The sequence below is a fragment of the Staurois parvus genome, unplaced genomic scaffold (assembly GCF_062004578.1).
Source record: "Staurois parvus isolate SC_StPar_1 unplaced genomic scaffold, SC_StPar_1.0 ptg000308l, whole genome shotgun sequence".
Classification (NCBI taxonomy): Eukaryota; Metazoa; Chordata; class Amphibia; order Anura; family Ranidae; genus Staurois; species Staurois parvus.
This window is the reverse complement of record NW_028318104.1, coordinates 2,423,139-2,445,879: the sequence shown is the minus strand read 5'-3', so window position 1 is coordinate 2,445,879 and position 22,741 is coordinate 2,423,139. Positions and strand designations below refer to the sequence as shown.

Here is a 22,741-nt window from a genome sequence, read left to right as displayed (position 1 = left end):
TGTCTCAGAGCAGGTGGATAATGAAATTGCATGGGGGGACCAAAGAAAATGTTTGTTCAGGGTCCATTCAGTATTAATTATGGCCCTGCCTGGATGGAGCGGCACTGGCTGAGTCCACACTCATCCACATATTCATGGCTTGGGTCAATGGGCGGTGCTTCTTCCATCCTCTGATGATGCTCCTGCACCCCTGAATGGTGCATAGACCTCTGCTCCCTTCACTGCAACCAGCTGGGAGATCCTTGTATAAGCTTAGAACAGGACAGCATGTTATACCTATACCTCCCGACATCTGACAGTCTGGGTTCAGACATATTTCAACAGTATAGAACTGTATTTATCATTTTATCAACCTGTTTCCAATCTAGACACCCTTGAAAAGTAATTTTAGTCTTGAAGCCTCCCACTCTAAGGCTTGGTTCACATTACTGCTGTCAGTAATACGTGCAAAATTGTGCATTTCCTGTCATGTAGACAAACACACTGCTCTTTAGCAGATGCACAGGGGTGCCATTAACCCCCCTGGCGGTATTCCCGAGTGTAGCTCGGGGTAAAGTTTAACCACCTCCCGTCCGGCCGTTGTATATAAACGGCCGGACAGTGGCACTGCAGGGTCGGGTTGCCGTCTATAAACGACCTTCCCGCACCCTGCTTGTGCGCGCTCCCTGGGAGCGTGCAGCACCGCAATCCGGTGCCCGCTGTGTCCTCCGGACACAGTGATCACTGACTGGCCAATCAGTGATCACATGCAAAGTAGTAAGCAAGATGTCACTTCTGACATCATTGCTTACTACATGTGAAATCTGTGAATGATCACAGAGGTCACATGGTACAAGGCTATTCACAAAAGCCTTGTACCATGTGACAAGCTGTGACCAATCACAGCTCACTCAGTACTTCTCAATGAGTGCAAGAATGCAACCAGAGAGACGGAGAAATGATTGCTTTTACATCCTATATGGGTGTAAAAGCAATCAGTGTAAAAAAAAAAATCTTCATCACCCCCCACAAGTAGTACAGTGTCACCATGGTGACAGTGTACTGCTAGGGTGACAGTATGTAAAAAAAAAATAAAAAATAATAATATAAAAAAATATAATAAAAATGTAAAAAAAATGCTTAAAAATTATAATTTTTGCTTATAAACTAATTGGATTTTTTTTTTTTTTTTACTAAAAAGATAACGGAATACATTTTGGCTAAGATTTATGATGAAATATTCTTTATTTGCAAAATTTTATAAAAAAAACACTTTTTTTCAAAATTTTTGGATATTTCATTTACATAGCAAAAAAAATACAAATCCCAGTGGTGAATAAATACCACCAAAATAAAGCTTTATCTGTCTAAAAAAAATGGTAAAAAATTCATTTGGGTACAGTGTTGCATGACCGCGCAATTGTCATTCAAAGTGTGATAGCGCTAAAAGCTGAAAATTGCCCTGGACTGGAAGGGGGTAAAAGTGTCCGGACTGGAAGTGGTTAAGTACCACAAGCGGTAACCCCCCCGAAGCTACATTCAGGAATACACTGCAGCGTTGCTCCACGATCCCTCGATCACTTCCCTTGTCCTGCGCTCCCGCGATGTCCCCACTGCAATGTAATCCAGCGGATGGCGGCATCTATCTTCCGGGTTCCATTCCCTGCGACGTCGGGACGTACGGGGGACAGAACTGGCGGGAAATTTGAAAATGACAAAAAGTGACATTCACTAAATACACTAAAACCACATAGTATAACATTCCTGTATCAAACCATTTCACATACATTTTGTCCCGAGTGCTTTGTCCGGCGCCCTGCCTGCATTTTTACTGTTCTTTCTGCCTGGAAACTGAGAAACGTCCATGGTGTCCAAAAAGCGTCCCTTTAGGTCAGACGCGGTTTTAGACCGGCTAGAGAACAGCGATAGTAAATCAGAACCACTTGCAGAATTGAGTGATAATGATTGGTGGGGGAAATTCATCATCAGACACTGAAAACGATTCTGCGACTGAGCTCAGCGATGTGTGAACTTGGCGCTCTATTTCACATTTCAGTGTTTTTGGTTTGATTATATTATTGAATTACATTTATTATTATTATATTATTATTTTTTATGATTATTTATTATATTATAATTTGTGATTTTGTGTTTCAAATTTTAACATACCCGGGATGTTTACTAGACTCTTGTTCGGACAGATTTCAGTGAGTTATTCCTAAAAATTACAGCCTACAATAAAAAAAATACATATTTCCATACAAAACAATGTACCGCTTTGAGCACAGAAATATGGACATAATCAGACCGCTAGGGAGGTTAATTCTTAATAGTACCCCCACACATTGGTAAATGCCATGTATTTTTGGTGCAGTCACAGAATACCAGAACATTTGGGCTTTTAAAGCACCAGGTATTAAATAAAGACAACTATGTATCAACATACATACAAATGTTTATTTTTACACAATAAAAAAGATTATACATAAAACACATTAAAAAGGGAAAATGAATCATTAATATAGGTGCACCCAAAACAAATATCCAACCCTCTATAACCGTATTATACTTGTAGATCAAGATAGTCAAATGTTCTGACCAAGAAAGGACCATATACAGTACTATAATTTATACAAAGAGGGAGGAGAAGAGGATCACCAATGAGCTTTACGCATTTTGCGGTCCAAGCCGCTTCATCAGAAGTACAGATCAGAATCTATTACAATCTATAAAACAATCAACAGTAAGTGTATACAATTACAAAGTATAACAACATAGATACAAATACACATCTTCTCTTTACCACTTCATTTTCTTACCTAAGATGCATGTGACTATCTAGGAGTAACCATAAGCCCAAGACCCCACAGTGAGGGAGAGACATCCCCAGAACCACATGCCACCCCCAAAGTGAGACCACTGGAGCATACTAGGACAGAAGGGGCCATCACCCCACCAGCCTCTAACATTTTCAATGTGTCCTACATGGTTGTATAAATATATAGTATGCAGTAATATACTATGATAAGTACATCCCTAATTATAACACAAACACTATGTAATACCACTTGCACCCAGTCTCTGGAGTTAATTGCCAACAATATATACACCAAATTCATTTGTAATATCCCCTTAATCAACCCAAATGTAATTGCTGACTGTTAGCAACTGACCATATACATTATCTATAATAAATTACAAGTAATATAATTATCTAAGGCCCACAATGGGGACCCCCATTGTTTTTTTTAACCTCCCAGCTCAAGTGAGGGTAGCAGTTTCCATTTTTTTGTTTTACACATAGGTCATGCAAGCAGTATAAGTCACGTGGATACAGAACTTGGAGACTAGCCAATGTAATACTTGTTAAGGGATACATATTATATGTGATTGTCTTTCTTTTTATTTATATTTTGGGTCCATGGGGTGTTCAGTAAAGTGCCTGGGTTTGATCCTACCAGTGTAGGGGTTTCTTGGTGCTGTGTACTGTCTCCTGCTTGGTGGGCCAATCGGGCACCCAATGCTTGGGATGGTTCAATTATCCACCCCTCTGCTTAGTTTATTGGCATGTGTGCCCTATTGCCTAAACAGGAAGTGACAACACCAGCGCCATTTGATGATGCCAGTGGGTGGACTATTCTGGGAGTATATATTGGCCAATCCTGGGCTTCATTTCCTCTTTTTTGGACTATGTTGCATGTGATGGTGGTAGTGGTGGTTGAAAATATTCCTGATATGCAAACGGTTTACCAGTCTATTCTATATGGTATGTATATCTTAGAACTTGTCCCTGGGGTTTGATGGTAATCATATATTTTCTATATTAGATTAGGGGTCAAGTTATTATTGTATTGCTGGACTTTTGACGTTGGGTTAAAACCATGGGCATCCCCATTGCGAGCCTTAGATAATTATATTGCTTATAATTTTACAAATAATGTACACTACTCCAAAAGTTAAAAAACACTTTGAAAACACATCAGATCTCAATGGGGAAAATATCATGCTGGATATATATACTGATATGGACCGGGTAATGTGTTAGGAACGTAAGGAAACCCCATCATTTGATGGAAATGAAAATAATCAACCTACAGAGGACTGAATTCAAAGACACCCAGAAAATCAAAGTGAAAAAACGATGCAGCAGGCGAGTCCATTTTGCTGACATTTCCTTGCAGCAACTCAGAATGGTCCTCAGTAGTTTGTAAGGCCCCCACGTGCTTGTATGTATGCTTGACAACGTTGGGGGAGGCTCCGAAATGAGATGAAGGATGCTGTCCTGGGGGATTTCCTCCCAGATCTGGACCAGAGCATTACTGAGCTCCTGGACAGGCTGAGGTGCAACCTGGCTGCGTTGGATGGACCGAAACATGACATCCCAGAGGTGTTTTATTTGGATTTAGGTCAGGTGAGCGTGGGGGCCATTCAGTGGTATCAATACTATCATCCACCAGGAACTGCCTGCATACTCTCGCCACATGAGGCCCTGCATTGTCCTGCACCAGGAGGAACCCAGGACCCACTGCACCAGGAGGAACCCAGGACCCACTGCACCAGTGTAGTCTAGCCTGTAGAGGTTTGTATGTCCCTTCATAGATATGCCTTCCAAGACCATCACTGACCCACCACCAAAACAGTCATGCTGAATGATGTTACAGGCAGCAGAATGCTCTTCACTGCTTCTCCAGACCCTTTTACGTCTGTCACATGTGCTCAGGGTGAACATGTTCTCATCTGTGAAAAGCACAGGGTGCCAGTGGTGGACCTGCCAATTCTGGTGTTCAATGAAAAATGCCAATCGAGCTCTATGGTGCCGGGCAGTGAGAAAAGGGCCCACTAGAGGATATTGGATCCTTAGGCCACCCTCATGAAGTCTGTTTCTGATTGTTTGGTAAAAGACAGTCACACCAGTAGCCTGCTGGAGGTCATTTTGTAGGGCTCTGGCAGGGCTCATCCTGTTCCTCCTTGCACAAAGGAACAGATACTGGTTCTGCTGATGGGTTAAGGACCTTCTACGGCCCTGTCCAGCTCTCCTAGAGTAGCTGCCTGTCTCCTGGAATTTCCTCCATGCTCTTGAGACTGTGCTGGGAGACACAGCAAACCTTCTGGCAATGGAACGTATTGATGTGCCATCCTGGAGGAGTTGGACTGCCTGTGCAACCTCTGTAGGGTCCAGGTATGGCCTCATGTTACCAGTAGTGACACTGACCCTAGCCAAATGCAAAACTAGTAAAAAACAGTCAGAAAAAATCAGTAGGAAAAAAATGTCAGTGGCCTCCACATCAAATGCACCTGTTGTTAATTTCATTAACACCAAAGCAGCTGAAACTGATTATTAACCCCCTCTGCTATGTAACTGACCAGATCAATATCTTGGGAGTTTAATTGACTTGATGCAATACTCTGATTAAAAAGCCTTCCTTTAATTTTTTTGAGCAATGTACAGGTGAAACTCGAAAAATTAGAATATCGTGCAAAAGTTCATTTATTTCAGTAATGCAACTTAAAAGGTGAAACTAACATATGAGATAGACTCATTACATGCAAAGCAAGATAGTTCAAGCCGTGATTTGTCATCATTGTGATGATTATGGCTTATAGTTCATGAAAACCCCAAATCCACAATCTCAGAAAATGAGAATATTCCATGCAATCAATAAAACACGGATTGTACATAGAACAATATCGGACCTCTGAAAAGTAGAAGCTGCATATGTACTCAGTACTTGGTTTGGGCCCCTTTTGCAGCAATTACTGCCTCAATGCGGCGTGGCATGGAAGCTATCAGCCTGTGGCACTGCTGAGGTGTTATGGAAGACCAGGATGCTTCAATAGCGGCCTTCAGCTCTTTTGCATTGTTCGGTCTCATGTCTCTCATCTTTCTCTATGGGGTTCAGGTCAGGCGAGTTTGCTGTCCAATCAAGCACAGTAATCCTACGGTCATTGAACCAGGTTTTGGTGCTTTTGGCAGTGTGGACAGGTGCCAAGTCCTGCTGGAAAATGAAGTCAGCATCCCCATAAAGTTCGTCTGTGGAAGGAAGCATGAAGTGCTCCAAAATCTCCTGGTAGACGGCTGCGTTGACCCTGGACTTAATGAAGCACAGTGGACCAACACCAGCAGATGACATGGCTCCCCAAATCAACAAAGACTGTGGAAACTGCACACTGGACTTCAAGTATCTTGCAGTGTGTGCCTCTCCATTCTTCCTCCATACTTGGGGTCCTTGGGCCTCTCCATTCTTCCTCCATACTCCGGGTCCTTGGGCCTCTCCATTCTTTCTCCATACTCAGGGTCCTTGTGCCTCTCCATTCTTCCTCCATACTCGGGGTCATTGGTTTCCAAATGAGATGCAAAAGTTGAGGACTTTGGACCACTGAGCACCAGACCAGGTCTGTTTTTCTTTAGCCCAGGTAAGACGCTTCTGACTTTTGTTGTTCAGGAGCGACTTGACAAGAGGAATACGACATTTGAAGCCCATGTCCAGGATCCATCTGTGTGTGATGGCTTTTGATGCACTGACTCCAGCCTCAGTCCACTCCTTGTGAAAGTCCCCAACACTTTTGATTGGCCTTTTCCAGACAATCCTCTCCAGGCTGCGGTCATCCCTGCTGCTTGTGCACCTTTTTCTTCCTCACTTTTCCCTTCCACATAACTTTCTATTAATGTGCTCTGATACAGCACTTTGGGAACATCCAACTTCTTTTGCAATTACCTTTTGAGGTTTTCCCTCCTTATGGAGGGTGTCAGTGATGGTGTCAGGTCAGCAATCTTTCCCATGATTGGGATTCCTACTGAACCAGACTGAGAGACCATTTAAAGGCTCAGGAACCCTTTGCAGGTGTTATTGCTTAATGAGCTGATTAGAGTGGGACACTTTGAGCCGAGAATATTCCACCTTTTCACAATATTCTCATTTTCTGAGATTGTGGATTTGGGGTTTTCATGAGCTGGAAGCCATAATCATCACAATGATGACAAATCACGGCTTGAACTATCTTGCTTTGCATGTAATGAGTCTATCTCATTGTCAGGGCAGGGTCACGCACTGACTGACGACAACCACCACCCACAGAACAGAGTCCCTCAGGGCGTGGAGTCTAAGTCCCAGGCTGCCCTTCACCAGGGCCCCTGATGGTGGGGATGGACTTGACGCAGCCAGGAACCAGGTTGCGGCCCCCGAGACACCCCATCTGTGGTAACCAGATAGACCAGATAGACAAAGAGTAGTCGGGCAAGCCGGGTCGATAACAACTGGACAGACGGTACAGAACAGTAGACAAGAATAACAGGTCACAGGCCAGGTTCAGCAACGGAAGGTCAGATCAATGGAAACCGCAGAGAATGGTCTAGTCAAAACCCGAGTCAGATTCCAGGAGAGCCACGAGAGTATAAACAGAGCTATAGTCACACTAACACACAAGACACGAATGCAAAGGGCACGTGCGGACAACAGGCTTATATGTGATCAACCACACGCCTCTGGGGGATGGACCGCAGAGGCCTGAAGGCATAAAAGACTCCCACCATGCTCTGCAGAAATCCAAGATGGATGCCAGCACATGGAGCAGCATAACCTCTGGGAAAAGGTAGGACCTTGACACTCATATATTAGTTTCACCTTTTAAGTTGCTGCACTGAAATATATGAACTTTTGCACGATATTCTGATTTTTCGAGTTTCACCTGTATATGGTCAGTGGCTAACGTTCAGCAATGGAATTTGTTTTTTTTAAGGAGATATTACCAATGAATTTGGTGTATAATGTATATTGTTGATAACTCCAGAGACTGGATGCAAGTGGTATTACATAGTATTTGTGCTATAATTAGGGGTGTACTTATTGTATATTGCTGCATACTATATATTTATACCATTGAAAATGTTGGAGGCTGGTGGGGTGGTGGCCCAGACTGTCCTAGTATGCTCCAGTAGTCTAGCTTTGGGGGTGGCACATGGTTCCGGGGATGTGTCTTCCTCATTGGGGGGTCTTGGTCTGATAGCTATGCCTGGATAGCCACATGCATCTTGGGGAATGAAGTGGTAAAGAGAAGATACGACGTGTATGTGTATCTATGTTGTCATTGTGTATATACTTACTGTATATTGTTTTATAGATTGTAATAGATTCTGATCTGTACTTCTCCTGATGAAGCTGCTTGGACCGCGAAACGTGTAGAGCCCATCGGTGACTCTTTTCTCCCCCCTCTTTGTATAAAATCTATTTATAGTACTGTATATGGTCCTTTTTTGGACAGAGAATTTGACTATCTTGATATAAAAGTATAATACGGTTATAGAGGGTTGGATATTTGTTTTGGATGCACCTGTAGTCATTTTCCCTTTTTAAATGTGTTTGATGTATAATATTTTTCGTTGTGTAAATAAAAATGTGTCTGTTCATACATGCTTGTCGTTATTTGATGCCTTAAAAGCCCAAATGTTTTGGTGTTCTGCGATTGATAACTAATAGGCTGTGGCACATTACATTACATTACATCGAGTTTATATAGCGCCAAAGGGTTTGCTCAGCGCTGTACAATAGAGGGGGGGGGGACAATACATGAAACAGTACAGCAACTACAAACAGCACACGAGGGGTTAGAGGGCCCTACTCTTTCGAGCTTACAATCTAGGAGGGAGGGGGTAGTGGTACAGGAGGAAGTGGCTGTGGGGGATGGAGTGGTAGGAGGAATGAAGGAGAGCAGCAGTTAGGTGAGGGAGGAGTAGGCTTCCCTGAAGAGGTGGGTTTTCAGGGAGCGCCTGAAGGTGAGGAGGGAAGGTGACAGTCTGATGGATTGGGGTAGTGAGTTCCAGAGGATGGGGGAGGACCTGGAGAAGTCTTGCAGATGTGTGTGGGAGGAGGAGACCAGGGGGCAAGATAGAAGGAGGTCCTGTGAAGAGCGAAGGGTACGGGTAGGGTGGTACCTGGGAATCAGGTTGGTGAGGTAGTTAGGGGCAGTGTTGTGAATGGCTTTGTAGGTCAGAGTGAGTAGTTTGAATTTGATGCATTGGGCGATAGGGAGCCAGTGGAGGGAGAGGCAGAGGGGGGAGGCAGAGGTGGAGCGGTTGGAGAGGTGGCACCTTTTACACCACCCGTGTTTTGAATTGATATGTTTTTTGGTGCAGAGTGACTTTAAAAAAGGGTCAGGGACTTCTGTGGGCCATCCCATTTAAATGAATAGGCTGCCCTACACACAGCATGCAAGGACTTTTCACATGTAAAGTTGGGGAATAGTAAAGCCATGGGGTTGAGCTGTGTTTTTACCATGCCCAACTGCTTCCCCTTTTAGCTGCGGAGGTCATACACATGCTGTGGCCCTGGCAAGATGTATGCCCCCAGGTGAATGGGGCCATGCTGTAACCGCCCTGCAGTGCTGCTGCATTTAGGGGATTAAAACAGGCATTGTGGAGGCAACATAGTGCCCCTTCACCACCTGTCAAATTCCTCTGAAAAACAATATGAATATGGATTGCTTTTCAGAGGAGTAGCAGTTCTTTCTGCCATTGTGAACAAGCCCAAAAAAGCAGTTCTGATCGTACAGGATTAGGGGAAAGGATTAAAAGTAACGTGCATACATAGACACACACACACATATGATGTGAATGTATAATATAAATATAAAGCGTGGTGTAAATTAATGGTGCTATATAAGTACATGTAGTAATGAATAAATAAAATACACATACATATACAGTACACACACACATGTATACATATAAACACACACAAACACATGTATATATACAAACATACACACACACACATATATATATATATATATATATACACAGTACACATCTACACACATACACAGCCTTTTTAAAATGTGCAGTATGGTACCCGCACTCACTGCTGGGAACTGCAATGCCAGTTCTGCCCTGTAGGAGGAGGTGGAGAGCTTGGGATTTTGGAAGATGCCCCCCCCCCCCCTCTGATCCACATGAGACTGTCTTTGCCGAGCTCCCGATATACCGATGTTCGGTGGATGATGTGGAGCCTGGCTTTGATGTGAATGTACTAAATGCTATATCTCCTGCGCTCCGGGACCCAGGCCGGTGGTGAGCAGATCAAATCCCAACAAAACAACCACCGGGGCATACAAGGTCGTGCAGCTCCAAACCAAGGCTGGGGAAGCCCGAACAGAACTGTGAAGTAAAACAAGAAGAAGCGCACCAACCTTGTGCATTACCTCAGTAACCAAATTTATTGAATAAAAGAATGGTACTCACAAACAGCGAATAAAAACAGGCATGTAAGTCCTCCCAGGGACTTCAAAGGCAAGAGGCCAGCGCGAATCCCATCATGGGGGTCGACACTCAGTACAGCTGACACGTTTCAAAGGTCATGCTCTGAGCTCTGAGGAAGAAGGCATGACCTTCAAAACGCGTCAGAGGTACTGAGTGTCCACCCCCATGATGGGATTCGCGCTGGCCTCTTGCCTTTGAAGTCCCTTGGAGGACTTACATGCCTGTTTTTATTCGCTGTTTGTGAGTACCATTCTTTTACTAAATAAATTTGGTTACTGAGGTAATGCGCAAGGTTGGTGCGCTTCTTCTTGTTTTACTTCACAGTTTTGATGTGAATGTCTCTGTTAGCCAGGATGCTGCGGCACCCCTGAGGACCTCAGGTGGCACCCTGGTTGAGAAAGGCTGGTATTGAATAACAATGCAAGAGACAGAATTCTTGCATTTGAGTCCTGCAATGTTTAATGTTTCTGATATGGTGATATCCACTGTCATCTGCTAGCAATGGTGGGTCCCATAAGCATTAGTGAATATTGGTAATTCAATTAAGTTAAAAAGATAATCTGTGGTACTGCTCAAAGCAAATATCTTCTAGTACTGAGGAGTAAAGGTGTCTGCATGCAGTGTCTCTAGAGTGATGGCAAGAAGAAGTTGGACATCAATCCTATGGATAGTATGGTCTCCTAGGACTGAGAGACTTGCCTAGGCTCTTGACTGTTTGCAGGGAAGTGCAGAGTTACCAGCCTGTTAGCGTGGCAAGCAGAGATATCTGTGTGAAGACCGGACAGTGAAATCCCAGTGTAGAGAAGACTGATGTGATCCCAGTGTGGTGATCTGTGTCACCGCTGTGCTGAACTGATGTGCAGAGTCCCCCAGCAGTAGGCCAGAAATCTGTCTCTGGAGGAAAACGGCTATCCCCCTATGTCCAGCTCTGAATCCAGCGAGCGAGCCAGTCCCTTGCTGTAGAATATATCTTCTTTCCCAGCATCCCTCTTGTTTGCCAGCTTTCTGGTTGTTGTAGTTCCATCAGCACTCAGGAATACAGGATGTATTGGCTCTAGGACTACAGGTCCCAAGATCCTCTGCTGTCAGAAAAACTGAATCTACTCTGCTAACAGGAATTGATGTAGCGGTCCCAGTTCTAGGCAGAGAAGGATGAAAGTCTCTTCTGTGAATGTCCCTGAATGGTGTAATGATATAGCCGGCACCTGGCTACATCTAGTCTGCTGAGGAGATTCATAATTGGGATTTATAGGGATTTTTGCCTTATTTTAGGATAAACATGTAAATGTGTCTGTTCATGAATAGCGTCATTCTTGGAGTCAACGAAGGTTGCTGATTGTGAAAATTATGTGCATTAGTGAGTATGACAGTTGTGAGATATTAGGTGTGGCAGTGACGTCAGTCAGTGTGACAGTTGTGAGATATTAGGTGTGGCAGTGACGTCAGTCGGTATGACAGTTGTGAGATATTAGGTGTGGCAGTGACGTCAGTCGGTATGACAGTTGTGAGATATTAGATGTGGCAGTGACGTCAGTCGGTATGACAGTTGTGAGATATTAGGTGTGGCAGTGACGTCAGTCAGTATGACAGTTGTGAGATATTAGATGTGGCAGTGACGTCAGTCAGTATGACAGTTGTGAGATATTAGGTGTGGCAGTGACGTCAGTCAGTGTGACAGTTGTGAGATATTAGGTGTGGCAGTGACGTCAGTCAGTATGACAGTTGTGCGATATTAGGTGTGGCAATGACATCAGTCAGTATGACAGTTGTGAGATATTAGGTGTGGCAGTGACATCAGTCAGTATGACAGTTGTGAGATATTAGGTGTGGCAGTGACGTCAGTCAGTATGACAGTTGTGAGATATTAGGTGTGGCAGTGACGTCAGTCAGTATGACAGTTGCAAGATATTAGGTGTGGCAGTGATGTCAGTCAGTATGACAGTTGCGAGATATTAGGTGTGGCAGTGATGTCAGTCAGTGTGACAGTTGTGAGATATTATTAGGTGTGGCAGTGATGTCAATCAGTATGACAGTTGTGAGATATTAGGAGTGGCAGTGACGTCAGTCAGTGTGACAGTTGCGAGATATTAGGTGTGGCAGTGATGTCAGTCAGTGTGACAGTTGCGAGATATTATTAGGTGTGGCAGTGACGTCAGTCAGTGTGACAGTTGTGAGATATTAGGAGTGGCAGTGACGTCAGTCAGTGTGACAGTTGCGAGATATTAGGTGTGGCAGTGATGTCAGTCAGTGTGACAGTTGTGAGATATTATTAGGTGTGGCAGTGACGTCAGTCAGTGTGACAGTTGTGAGATATTAGGTGTGGCAGTGACGTCAGTCAGTGTGACAGTTGTGAGATATTAGGTGTGGCAGTGACGTCAGTCAGTATGACAGTTGTGAGATATTAGGTGTGGCAATGACATCAGTCAGTATGACAGTTGTGAGATATTAGGTGTGGCAGTGACGTCAGTCAGTGTGACAGTTGTGAGATATTAGGTGTGGCAGTGACGTCAGTCAGCGTGACAGTTGTGAGATATTAGATGTGGCAGTGACGTCGGTCAGTATGACAGTTGTGAGATATTAGGTGTGGCAGTGAGGTCAGTCAGTATGACAGTTGATGGAAGATTCTGAACAGAGACTAATACACCTCCCTAGCATTTTCTATCTGTGCCATCTTCTGTGACCACCTGAAGACCACGTCTTTCTCTGACACTCTTTGTTTACAAGTAAAAATCAAATCTAAATGACTTAGAACCCCCAAACATGATATATATTTTCAGCAGAGGCTCTAGAGAATAAAATGGTGGTGATTGCAAATTTTTATGTCGTACGGTTGTTGCGCAGCGGTTTTTTAAATGCAATTGATTGGGAAAAAATACACTTTCATGAATTTAAAAAAACCCCCAAAACATATTATATACCCAAATCTTTTCATAAAATATGAAAGATGATGTTACGCCGAGTAAATAGATACCTAACACGTCATGATTTACAATTGTGCATGCTTGTGGAATGGCGGAAAACTACGGAACTTAAAACTCTCCATAGCCGACACTTTAAAAATTTCTACTGGTTACAAATTTAAAGTTACAGAGGAGATCTAGTGCTAGAAATATGGCTCTCGCTCTGACATTCACGGTAATGCCTTACATGTGTGATGAAAACATAGTTTACATATGTGGGCGTGACCTCCATATGCATTTACCACTGCGCGAAACATGGGGGGGGTGTTTTAAATAATTTTATTATTATTTATTTTATTACATTTTTTCTTTTTGCACTGTACCTTTAATTTTTTTAAATCACTTTTATTGTTATTGCAAGAAATGTAAACATCCCTTGCGATAACAATATAGCACGACAGGTCCTCTTTATGGAAAGATCTGGGGTCTATAAGACCCCAAATCTCTGTTCTACCCTTAAAAGCAAAAAAAGTTTTGATCTTTTGCTTTGAGAAAACGAAAATGGCTTTAACATTGATCCAGAAACGGAAGGGACGTCATGGTGTCACTCTGGTTCTCCTAGGCCAGTGGTCGGCAAGCCGCGGCTCGCGAGCCACATGCGGCTCTTTACACGCTTTAATGCGGCTCTTGTGTGCCGGGCGCCCACTCCCCTCCCTCCTCTCTGGCGGCAGGGACTCTGCAGCGTGATCCAAAAAAAAAACAGCCAGGGCAGCGCGCTCAAATGCAATGATTGGCCAGTCTCGCTGCCACTCACATCCTGATAGCCAGTGATTGGCTGTCAGGATGTGTGTAGGCGGGGCAGCGTGACGAACGTGAGAGGAGCTAGGCTCCTCTCACAGTCCGCCCTGAAGACCGGAACGGCACGGGAACACGGCGAGAGGAACGCGCGGAGCAAAGGTAAGTGAATTGACACAGGGAGGACTTGGCTTACTACTTGCTACTTACTACTACTATATGAGGGATGAATTAATATGGGGATATTTTACTATAGGGGGGGGTGAATTACTATGGGGGATGAATTACTATATGGGGGATGAATTACTATGGGGGATGAATTACTATGGGGGATGAATTACTATATGGGGGATGAATTACTATGGGGGATGAATTACTATGGGGGATGAATTACTATATGGGGGATGAATTACTATATGGGGAATAGTACTATGGGGGATGAATTACTATATGGGGGATGAATTACTATGGGGGATGAATTACTATGGGGGATGAATTACTATGGGGGATGAATTACTATGGGGGATGAATTACTATATGAGGGATGAATTAATATGGGGGATGAATTACTATAGGGGGGATGAATTACTATATGGGGGATGAATTACTATATGGGGGATGAATTACTATATGGGGGATGAATTACTATATGGGGAATAGTACTATGGGGGATGAATTACTATATGGGGGATGAATTACTATGGGGGATGAATTACTATATGGGGGATGAATTACTATGGGGGATGAATTACTATGGGGGATGAATTACTATATGGGGGATGAATTACTATATGGGGGATGAATTACTATGGGGGATGAATTACTTTATGGGGGATGAATTACTATAGGGGGGATGAATTACTATGGGGGATGAATTACTATGGGGGATGAATTACTATATGGGGGATGAATTACTATATGGGGATGAATTACTATAGGGGGGATGAATTACTATAGGGGGGATGAATTACTATGGGGGATGAATTACTATAAAAACTTATTGAAACTAAAAACAGTGTACCATCCTATGTATTTTCAGTTTTAAAAATGTGGCTCTCAAAATAAATTTCAATCGTGGTTTTGGCGAGATTTGGCTCAGTTGAAAAAAAAGGTTGCCCACCACTGTCCTAGGCCATCGAGATGGGTGGTGGCCATCTTATCTTCATCCATCTTTATGACCAGCCACCGCCAGCACTGAATTGGTTCCAGGGATCAGGCAGGAAAGCCCCCAAACTACCGAAATGAGGCAGGAGGGGGGTGTCCTCTCCCATTGCTTCTAAAGGTTATTCAGTGGCAAATCCACTACTTGGACCACCCTGGCGGTATGATTATTTCCTATTTTCTGTGCTGAAAGCGGTACATTTTTTTGCATGGAAATATGTAGTTTTTTTATTGTAGGCTGTAATTTTTAGGAATAACTCCCTGAAATCTGTCCGAACAAGAGTCTAGTAAACATCCCGGGGAGGATAAAACTTGAAATACGAAATCATAAATTATAATTTAATAAATAATCATAAAAAATAATAATATAATAATAATAAATGTAATTCAATAATATAATCAAACCAAAAACACTGAAATGTGAAATAGAGCGCCAAGTTCGCACATCGCTGAGCTCAGTCGCAGAATCGTTTTCAGTGTCTGATGAGGAATTTCCCCCACGAATCATTATCACTCAATTCTGCAAGTGGTTCTGATTTACTATCGCTGTTCTCTAGCCGGTCTAAAACCGCGTCTGACCTAAAGGGACGCTTTTTGGACGCCATGGACGTTTCTCAGTTTCCAGGCAGAAAGAACAGTAAAAATGCAGGCAGGGCGCCGGACAAAGCACTCGGGACAAAATGTATGTGAAATGCATTGAAAAAGCAATGACAGCAAAAATGACATTTTTTAAAAATTTCCAATTTCCCGTCGTACGTCCCGACGTCACAGGGACCGTAACACGGAAGCCGGATGCCGGAGGAGATGGCCGGGGACGCTGCAGGGGACGCATCGCGGGAGCGAAGGACAAGGTAAGTGCTGCAGGGACCCCCGGAGAACGCCGCAGTGTATTCCCGAGTGTAGCTCAGGGTTACCGCTTTTGGTACTGAAATTTTACCCCGAGCTACACTCGGGAATACCGCTAAGGAGGTTAAAAGAAAGAGCGGCAGCTGCTGCAAAAATACCCGGGTTATAGCTGACAGCTATGGCTATAACCTCAGTAGACCACTTAAAAACCACAACGTATATATATGTTAATGAAAGATAGATAATATTGATTGAAAGAGTTTAGTTCTGCTTTTGGTATTTGTAGCCCCCGGGTCCTAAACTGGGGCTACTTTGCAAATGTAGTTTTTGGCTGGGCTGTAGTTAGTGCAAATTGATTGTACAGTTTCTTTATTTGACATTCCCCTAAGCTCAGTTGGGTTGTGCATTTCTCATTCTCACCAGTAGGTGTCACTGATACCACAGGTCACAGTATGAGATTGCACAAATAGACTGAGTTATGAATTTCTTCATAATGAGTGCAGGACAGAGGAGCCTCTTAAAGAAGAAGGTACAGGTCTGTGAGAGCCAGAAATCTTGCTTGTTTGTAGGTGACCAAATACTTATTTTCCACCATAATTTGCAAATAAATTATTTCCAGATCAGCCAATGTGATTGTCTGGATTTGTTTTCTCATTTTGTCTCTCATAGTTGAGGTCTCCCTATGATGCCAATTACAGGCCTCTCTCATCTTTGTAAGTGGGAGAACTTGCACAATTGGTGGGGACTAAATACTTTTTTGCCCCACTGTACAATTTTGAGGACAAGTTTTCGGGGTATGTCCCCTTCTTCAAGGTCCAGGCAGTACTCAACTGCGTAGAGCATGAAGAAAGGGACATACCTCGAAAGCTTGTCCTCAAAATTGTATGTTAGTGCAAATTAAAAAAGTATCACATCAGTAGTCAATTGTTTCAGGTTTAAGTGAGAAATTAGTTAACATACAGAGAGATTAGGGTATGACCATGTTCAGATTCTGCCAACCCCATCCTGTTATCTTCAGCTATACCAGTGAGCAGGCAAGTTTTTCTGTTTACTCCTAGCCACCTTTGAAATGTTGGTGGTTTTACAGATTGCACCTTTGTAGCTGATAAATTCAGACCCCTTTATGACTTGGCAGTAGCAGGTTCCCAGCCACCATTTCTTTGTCTGTAAAACCATCCCTAACAACCACCATCATGAGGAAGGCAATGTTTCTACATCACTGGACCATGGGATCAGCTGACTACAGGAACATGATCCAGCAAGTATAGACAGGAATGTTTTATATATATATATATATAGGGAGGAACAGAAGTATTTGAACACCCTGCGATTTTGCAAGTTTTCCCACTTAGAAATCATGGAGGGGTCTGACATTCACATTGTAGGTACATTCCCACTCTGAGACAGTATTTAAAAAAAAATTCAGGAAATTACATTGTATGATTTGTAAAGAATGTATTTGTCTTACACTGCTGAACATAAGTATTTGAACACCTAAGAAACAGCAAGAATTCTGGAGGAGGCATGGGAGAAAGTCATGTGGTCAGATGAGACCAAAGTAGAACTTTTTGGTCTAAACTTCACTCGTCGTGTTTGAAGGAAAAAGAAGAATGAGTTGCATCCCAAGAACACCATCCCTACTGTGAAGCATGGGGGTGGTAACATCATGCTTTGGGGGTGCTTTTCTGCGAAGGGGACAGGACGACTGCACTGTGTTAAGGAGAGGATGAATGGGGCCATTTATTGTGAGATTTTGAGCAACAACCTCCTTCCCTCAGTCAGAGCATTGAAGATGGGTCGTGGCTGGGTCTTCCAACATGACAACGACCCGAAGCACACAGCCGGGAGAACCAAGGAGTGGCTCCGTAAGAAGCATATCAAGGATCTGGAGTGGCCTAGCCAGTCTCCAGACCTAAATCCAATAGAACATCTTTGGAGGGAGCTGAAACTCCGTGTTGCTCAGCGACAGCCCCGAAACCTGACAGATCTAGAGGAGATCTGTGTGGAGGAGGAGGCCAAAATCCCTGTTGCAGTGCAAACCTGGTCAGGACTACAGGAAACGTCTGACCTCTGTAATTGCAAACAAAGGCTTCTGTACCAAATATTAACACGGATCTTCTCAGGGGTTCAAATACTTCTGTTCAGCCGTGCGAGACAAATACATTCTTTACAAATCATACGATGTGATTTCCTGAATTTTTTTTTTAATTCTGTCTCTCAGAGTGGGAATGTACCTACAATGTGATTGTCAGACCCCTCCATGATTTCTAAGTGGGAGAACTTGCAACATCGCAGGGGGTTCAAATACTTCTGTTCCTCACTGTGTATATATATATAGTTCATGCCCAACTGAGTAAATATCATCTGTGATGGATACAGGACAGGGCAACTGTTGGAGCTGGTTGTGCTGCCATTTGCTCGGCTGGTGATGGTGACAGCACAGTCACCGCCATCTCCTGCTCCCCTCAATACCCTCTTTGGATGAGTTGTTCTATGAACAACTGGTCCTCTTCAGGCATTTAAGAGGTTATACAAAGGTTAGGCAAAACAATGCCATGCAGCATTGGAGCTTGTTCCTAGGAGATAGGAGCCACTCTGGGGAAGAGCTTTTGTCAGCTCTGCAGGGGCAGGCCCAAGGGTGGTTACTCCCATGTCATCTTGTGCCCAAAAAAGTTGTGTTACAATGTTGTTTCATACCCCAGAGCCAGCAAAAGGACCGGGGCTTTTTGTTCAGTGGGAGCACGAGGAACGCAGTTCCGGCACCTCCAGCACTTAATGTATATAATGCCAAAGGGTGCTGGGCTGTGTTGGAGGGTCTATTGATGCTGGCTGCTGGGGTATCTATTGTTGCTGTGGGGGTCAATTGTGGGAGAGATCTTCTGTTGAGGGAAGGGTCTATTGTTTCTGGGTGCTGGAGAATCTATTAATGAACCCCTTCAAATTCATGAACACTAAACTATTATCCCTGAATAGATCTTTGATCTTGAACCCATGGCTGAGGCAAACCTGAACGTCTGTACTATTTGAAACACTTAGTTTGTATAACCTCATGAGATATGATGGACCGTCGCAAAATAATAATAATCATCATATTAATAACAATATCTTATTTCAGATTCCGGTATCTCGATGCTCAGATCCCTGTTTACCCGGCAGCAGAAAAAAGTTTGGATCTTCAATTCATAAATGCTGCTATGAGTGCATCCCGTGTCCGGAAGGAGAGATATCCAACATTTCTGGTAGAGTTTGTACTTGTTAGTGAGTTATTTTTGGCCTGGTCAGAAGTAACCTCAGTACCTAAAGGGTTTGTCAGGGAAAAACATATGAAGTATGTACCTGTAAAGTGTACATTCCCTCATGTTTTATATCTGTAAAGCCACTGCAAGTACAGAAAGATGCCTGTTGGTCCTGCTAGAAATGTAGTTAGCTCCTAATACTGTTGTAGACTGACAACGCACAGGAGTTTGTGAATTGAAATGGTGTCAGCCCTGCCTGGCTGTATTTGTATATTGTTACAACTACTACCACTACTAATACTACTACATACAAGAAAAAATTACCCCCCTTGGGACTTTAATGCAGCTAATAAAACATCACTATATATATACACACAGTGGGGCAAAAAAGTATTTAGTCCCCACCAATTGTGCAAGTTCTCCCACTTACAAAGATGAGAGAGGCCTGTAATTGGCATCATAGGTAGATCTCAACTATGACAGACAAAATGAGAAAACAAATACAGACAATCACATATATTGCTTAAAAATTATATATACTTTATAATACAAAAATTTGTTAAAAAAGATTTACTGCATCCGAAAATCATATTAATGGCTCTGATATACTGTTTTAATAATATAGTTCCTTGCAGGGTTACAACAATACAACATTTCCCAAAAGCGGGATGTGACACCATCAATGACAGTCATATAATCTCCATTTTTATACTGACAAAGCATGAATTAAACAGTTGATATACACTACTCAAAAAAAATTAAAGGAGTACTTTTTAATACGAGTCTAGCATCAAGTCAGTAAAACTCCTGGGATATTGATATGGTCAGTTAAGTAGCAGAGGGGGTTGTTAATCAGTTTCAGCTGCTTTGGTATTAATGAAATTAACAACAGGTACACTAGATGGGCAACAATGAGACAACCCCTAAAACAGGAATGGTTTTACAGGTGGAGGCCACTGATATTTTTTCCCGACTCATCTTTTCTCACCCTTTTTCACTAGATTTGCATTTGGCTAGGGTCAGTGTCACTACTGGTAGCATGAGGCCATACCTGGACCCTACAGAGGTTGCACAGGCAGTCCAACTCCTCCAGGATGGCACATCAATATGTGCCATTGCCAGAAGGTTTACTGTGTCTCCCAGCACAGTCTCAAGAGCATGGAGGTGATGCCAGGAGACAGGCAGTTAGTCTAGGAGAGCTGGACAGGGCCGTAGAAAGGGCCTTAACCCATCAGCAGGACCGGTATCCGCTCCTTTGTGCAAGGAGAAACAGCACAAGCACTGTCAGAGCCCTACAAAATGACCTCCATCAGGCCAATGGCGTGAATGTCTCTGACCAAAAGAATCAAAAACAGACTTCATGAGGTTGGCCTGGGGGGCCAACGTCCTCTAGTGGGCCCTGTGCTCACTGCCCGGCACCATAGAGCTTGATAGGCATTTGCCATTGAGCACCAGAATTGGTAGGTCTGCCACTGGCACCCTGTGCTTTTCACAGATGAGAGCAGGTTCACCCTAAGCACATGTGACAGATGGGAAAGGGTCTGGAGAACATTATGCTGCCTGTAACATCGTTCAGCATGACCGTTTTGGTGGTGGGCCAGTGATTGTCTGGGAAGGCATGTCCATGGAGGCATGCACAGACCTCTGCAGGCTAGACAATGGCACCCTGACTGCCATTAGGTATCGGGATGAAAACCTTGGACCCATTGTCAAACCCTACTCTGGTGCAGTGGGTCCTGGGTTCCTCCTAGTGCAGAACAATGCCTGGCCTCATGTGGTGAGAGTATGCAGGCAGTTCCCGAAGGATGAAGGAATTGATACCACTGAATGATCCCCACTCTCCCCTGACCTAAATCCAATAGAACAGCTCTGGGATATCATGTTTTGGTCTTTCTGCCACCGACAGGTTGCACCTCAGACTGTCCAGGAGCTCAACTCCTGATCTTGGAGGAAAATCTCCAGGACACCATCCGTCATCTCATTAGGAGCATACCCCAATGCTGTCAGGCATGCATACAAGCACGTGGGGGCCATACAAACTTCTGAGTACCATTTTGAGTTGCTGCAATGAAATTTCAGCAAAATGGACTAGCCTGCTGCATCATTTTTTCACTTTGATTTTCAGGGTGTCTTTGAATTTAGTCTTCTGTAAGTTGATAATTTTCATTTCCATCAAAGGGGCTTTCTTGCATCCTAACACATTACCCCGTCCATATCAGTATAGATATCCAGCATGATATTTTTCCCCATTGAGATCTGATGTGTTTTCAAAGTCTTCCTTTAAGTTTTCTATCTCTATATCTTAAATGAATTATTCTTTTTAATTTGTTTTCTAAGCTCTGACCCTGATGCTCATTGTGTTTGTATTGTTCTTCCTGCAGACAGTGAAGATTGCATAAAATGTCCTGATGAAGAATGGCCAAATGAGAAGAAGGATCGATGTGTTCCAAGAGTGGTGGAATTTCTCTCCTACACTGATGACCCCATTGTTCCAGTATTTTCAGCCATCTCCATCCTCTGTTGTCTTCTGACTGGTTTAATATTGGGAATATTTATATATTACCAGGACACCCCCATTGTTAAAGCCAATAACCGGAACCTGAGCTATCTTCTCCTGGTGTCCATCATGCTGAGCTTCTTCTGTGTCTTCTTGTTCCTCGGCCATCCAGTAGATGTAACCTGCATGCTGCGTGTCACCTCTTTTGGGGTCATCTTCTCAGTTGCCGTCTCTTCTCTACTTGCCAAAAGTATCATGGTGTGTATTGCTTTTAAAGCCACCAAACCTGGCAGTCCCTGGAGGAAATGGATGGGAGCCAAACTGCCCAATTTTGTCATTTGTGTCTTCTCACTGGTCCAAGTCATAATCTGTGTCACTTGGTTGTCTATTTCTCCCCCCTTCCAGGATCAGGACATTCACTCTTATCAGGAGAAGATCATCATTCAGTGTAATGAGGGTTCAGTTATTGGCTTCTACTCAGTCCTGGGATATATGGGGCTTCTGGCAGCTGTGAGCTTCATTATAGCTTTTATAGCCAGGACATTACCGGACAGTTTTAATGAGGCCAAGTACATCACCTTCAGCATGCTGGTGTTCTGCAGTGTCTGGATTGCCATGATCCCGGCCTATCTGAGCACCAGAGGGAAGTACATGGTGGCTGTGGAGGTTTTTGCTATAATGGCATCAAGTTCTGGACTTCTTGGCTGTATATTCTTCCCAAAATGTTACATAATTCTGTTCAGACCTGACCTGAATACAAAGACAGTTATCCGCTAATATGTGAGGAGCAACACTGGGTTACCTGTAGTCATAGCATTATCTCTATTATTGTTCATTTTAGTATTTTGCTAGTGTATTGAGAATTAACTGTTATAAATAAATATTTAATACTTACTTCTCTGGAATGAAGTAAGATGGTGGACAGTGGGTGTAATGTTTGCTCTGGACACCGTTGGTATCAGGAACTTTGGACTTGTTGGAAACCTTGTCCCCTGCTGGGTTTAGTGGTTCCTCCCATCATCCATTACATCACTACAGAACAATGTAGTCACTTAGTGAGGAGGAACCACAGTTA

The 22,741-nt window shown here is 43.4% G+C and overlaps 1 protein-coding gene across 1 annotated transcript in view; it reads left to right on the top strand.

Annotated features, from left to right (window-relative positions):
* Positions 1-22,445, top strand: part of LOC149457666 (vomeronasal type-2 receptor 26-like) — a 70,073-nt gene extending 47,628 nt beyond the window's left edge. The window contains exons 8-9 of the mRNA XM_089683395.1: positions 19,049-19,172; positions 21,551-22,445. Coding sequence (XP_089539521.1) covers positions 19,049-19,172; positions 21,551-22,443 — 1,017 coding nt within the window. The 3' untranslated portion in view covers positions 22,444-22,445. The remainder of the gene's footprint in view (positions 1-19,048; positions 19,173-21,550) is intronic.
* The last annotated feature ends 296 nt before the right edge of the window (positions 22,446-22,741 follow it).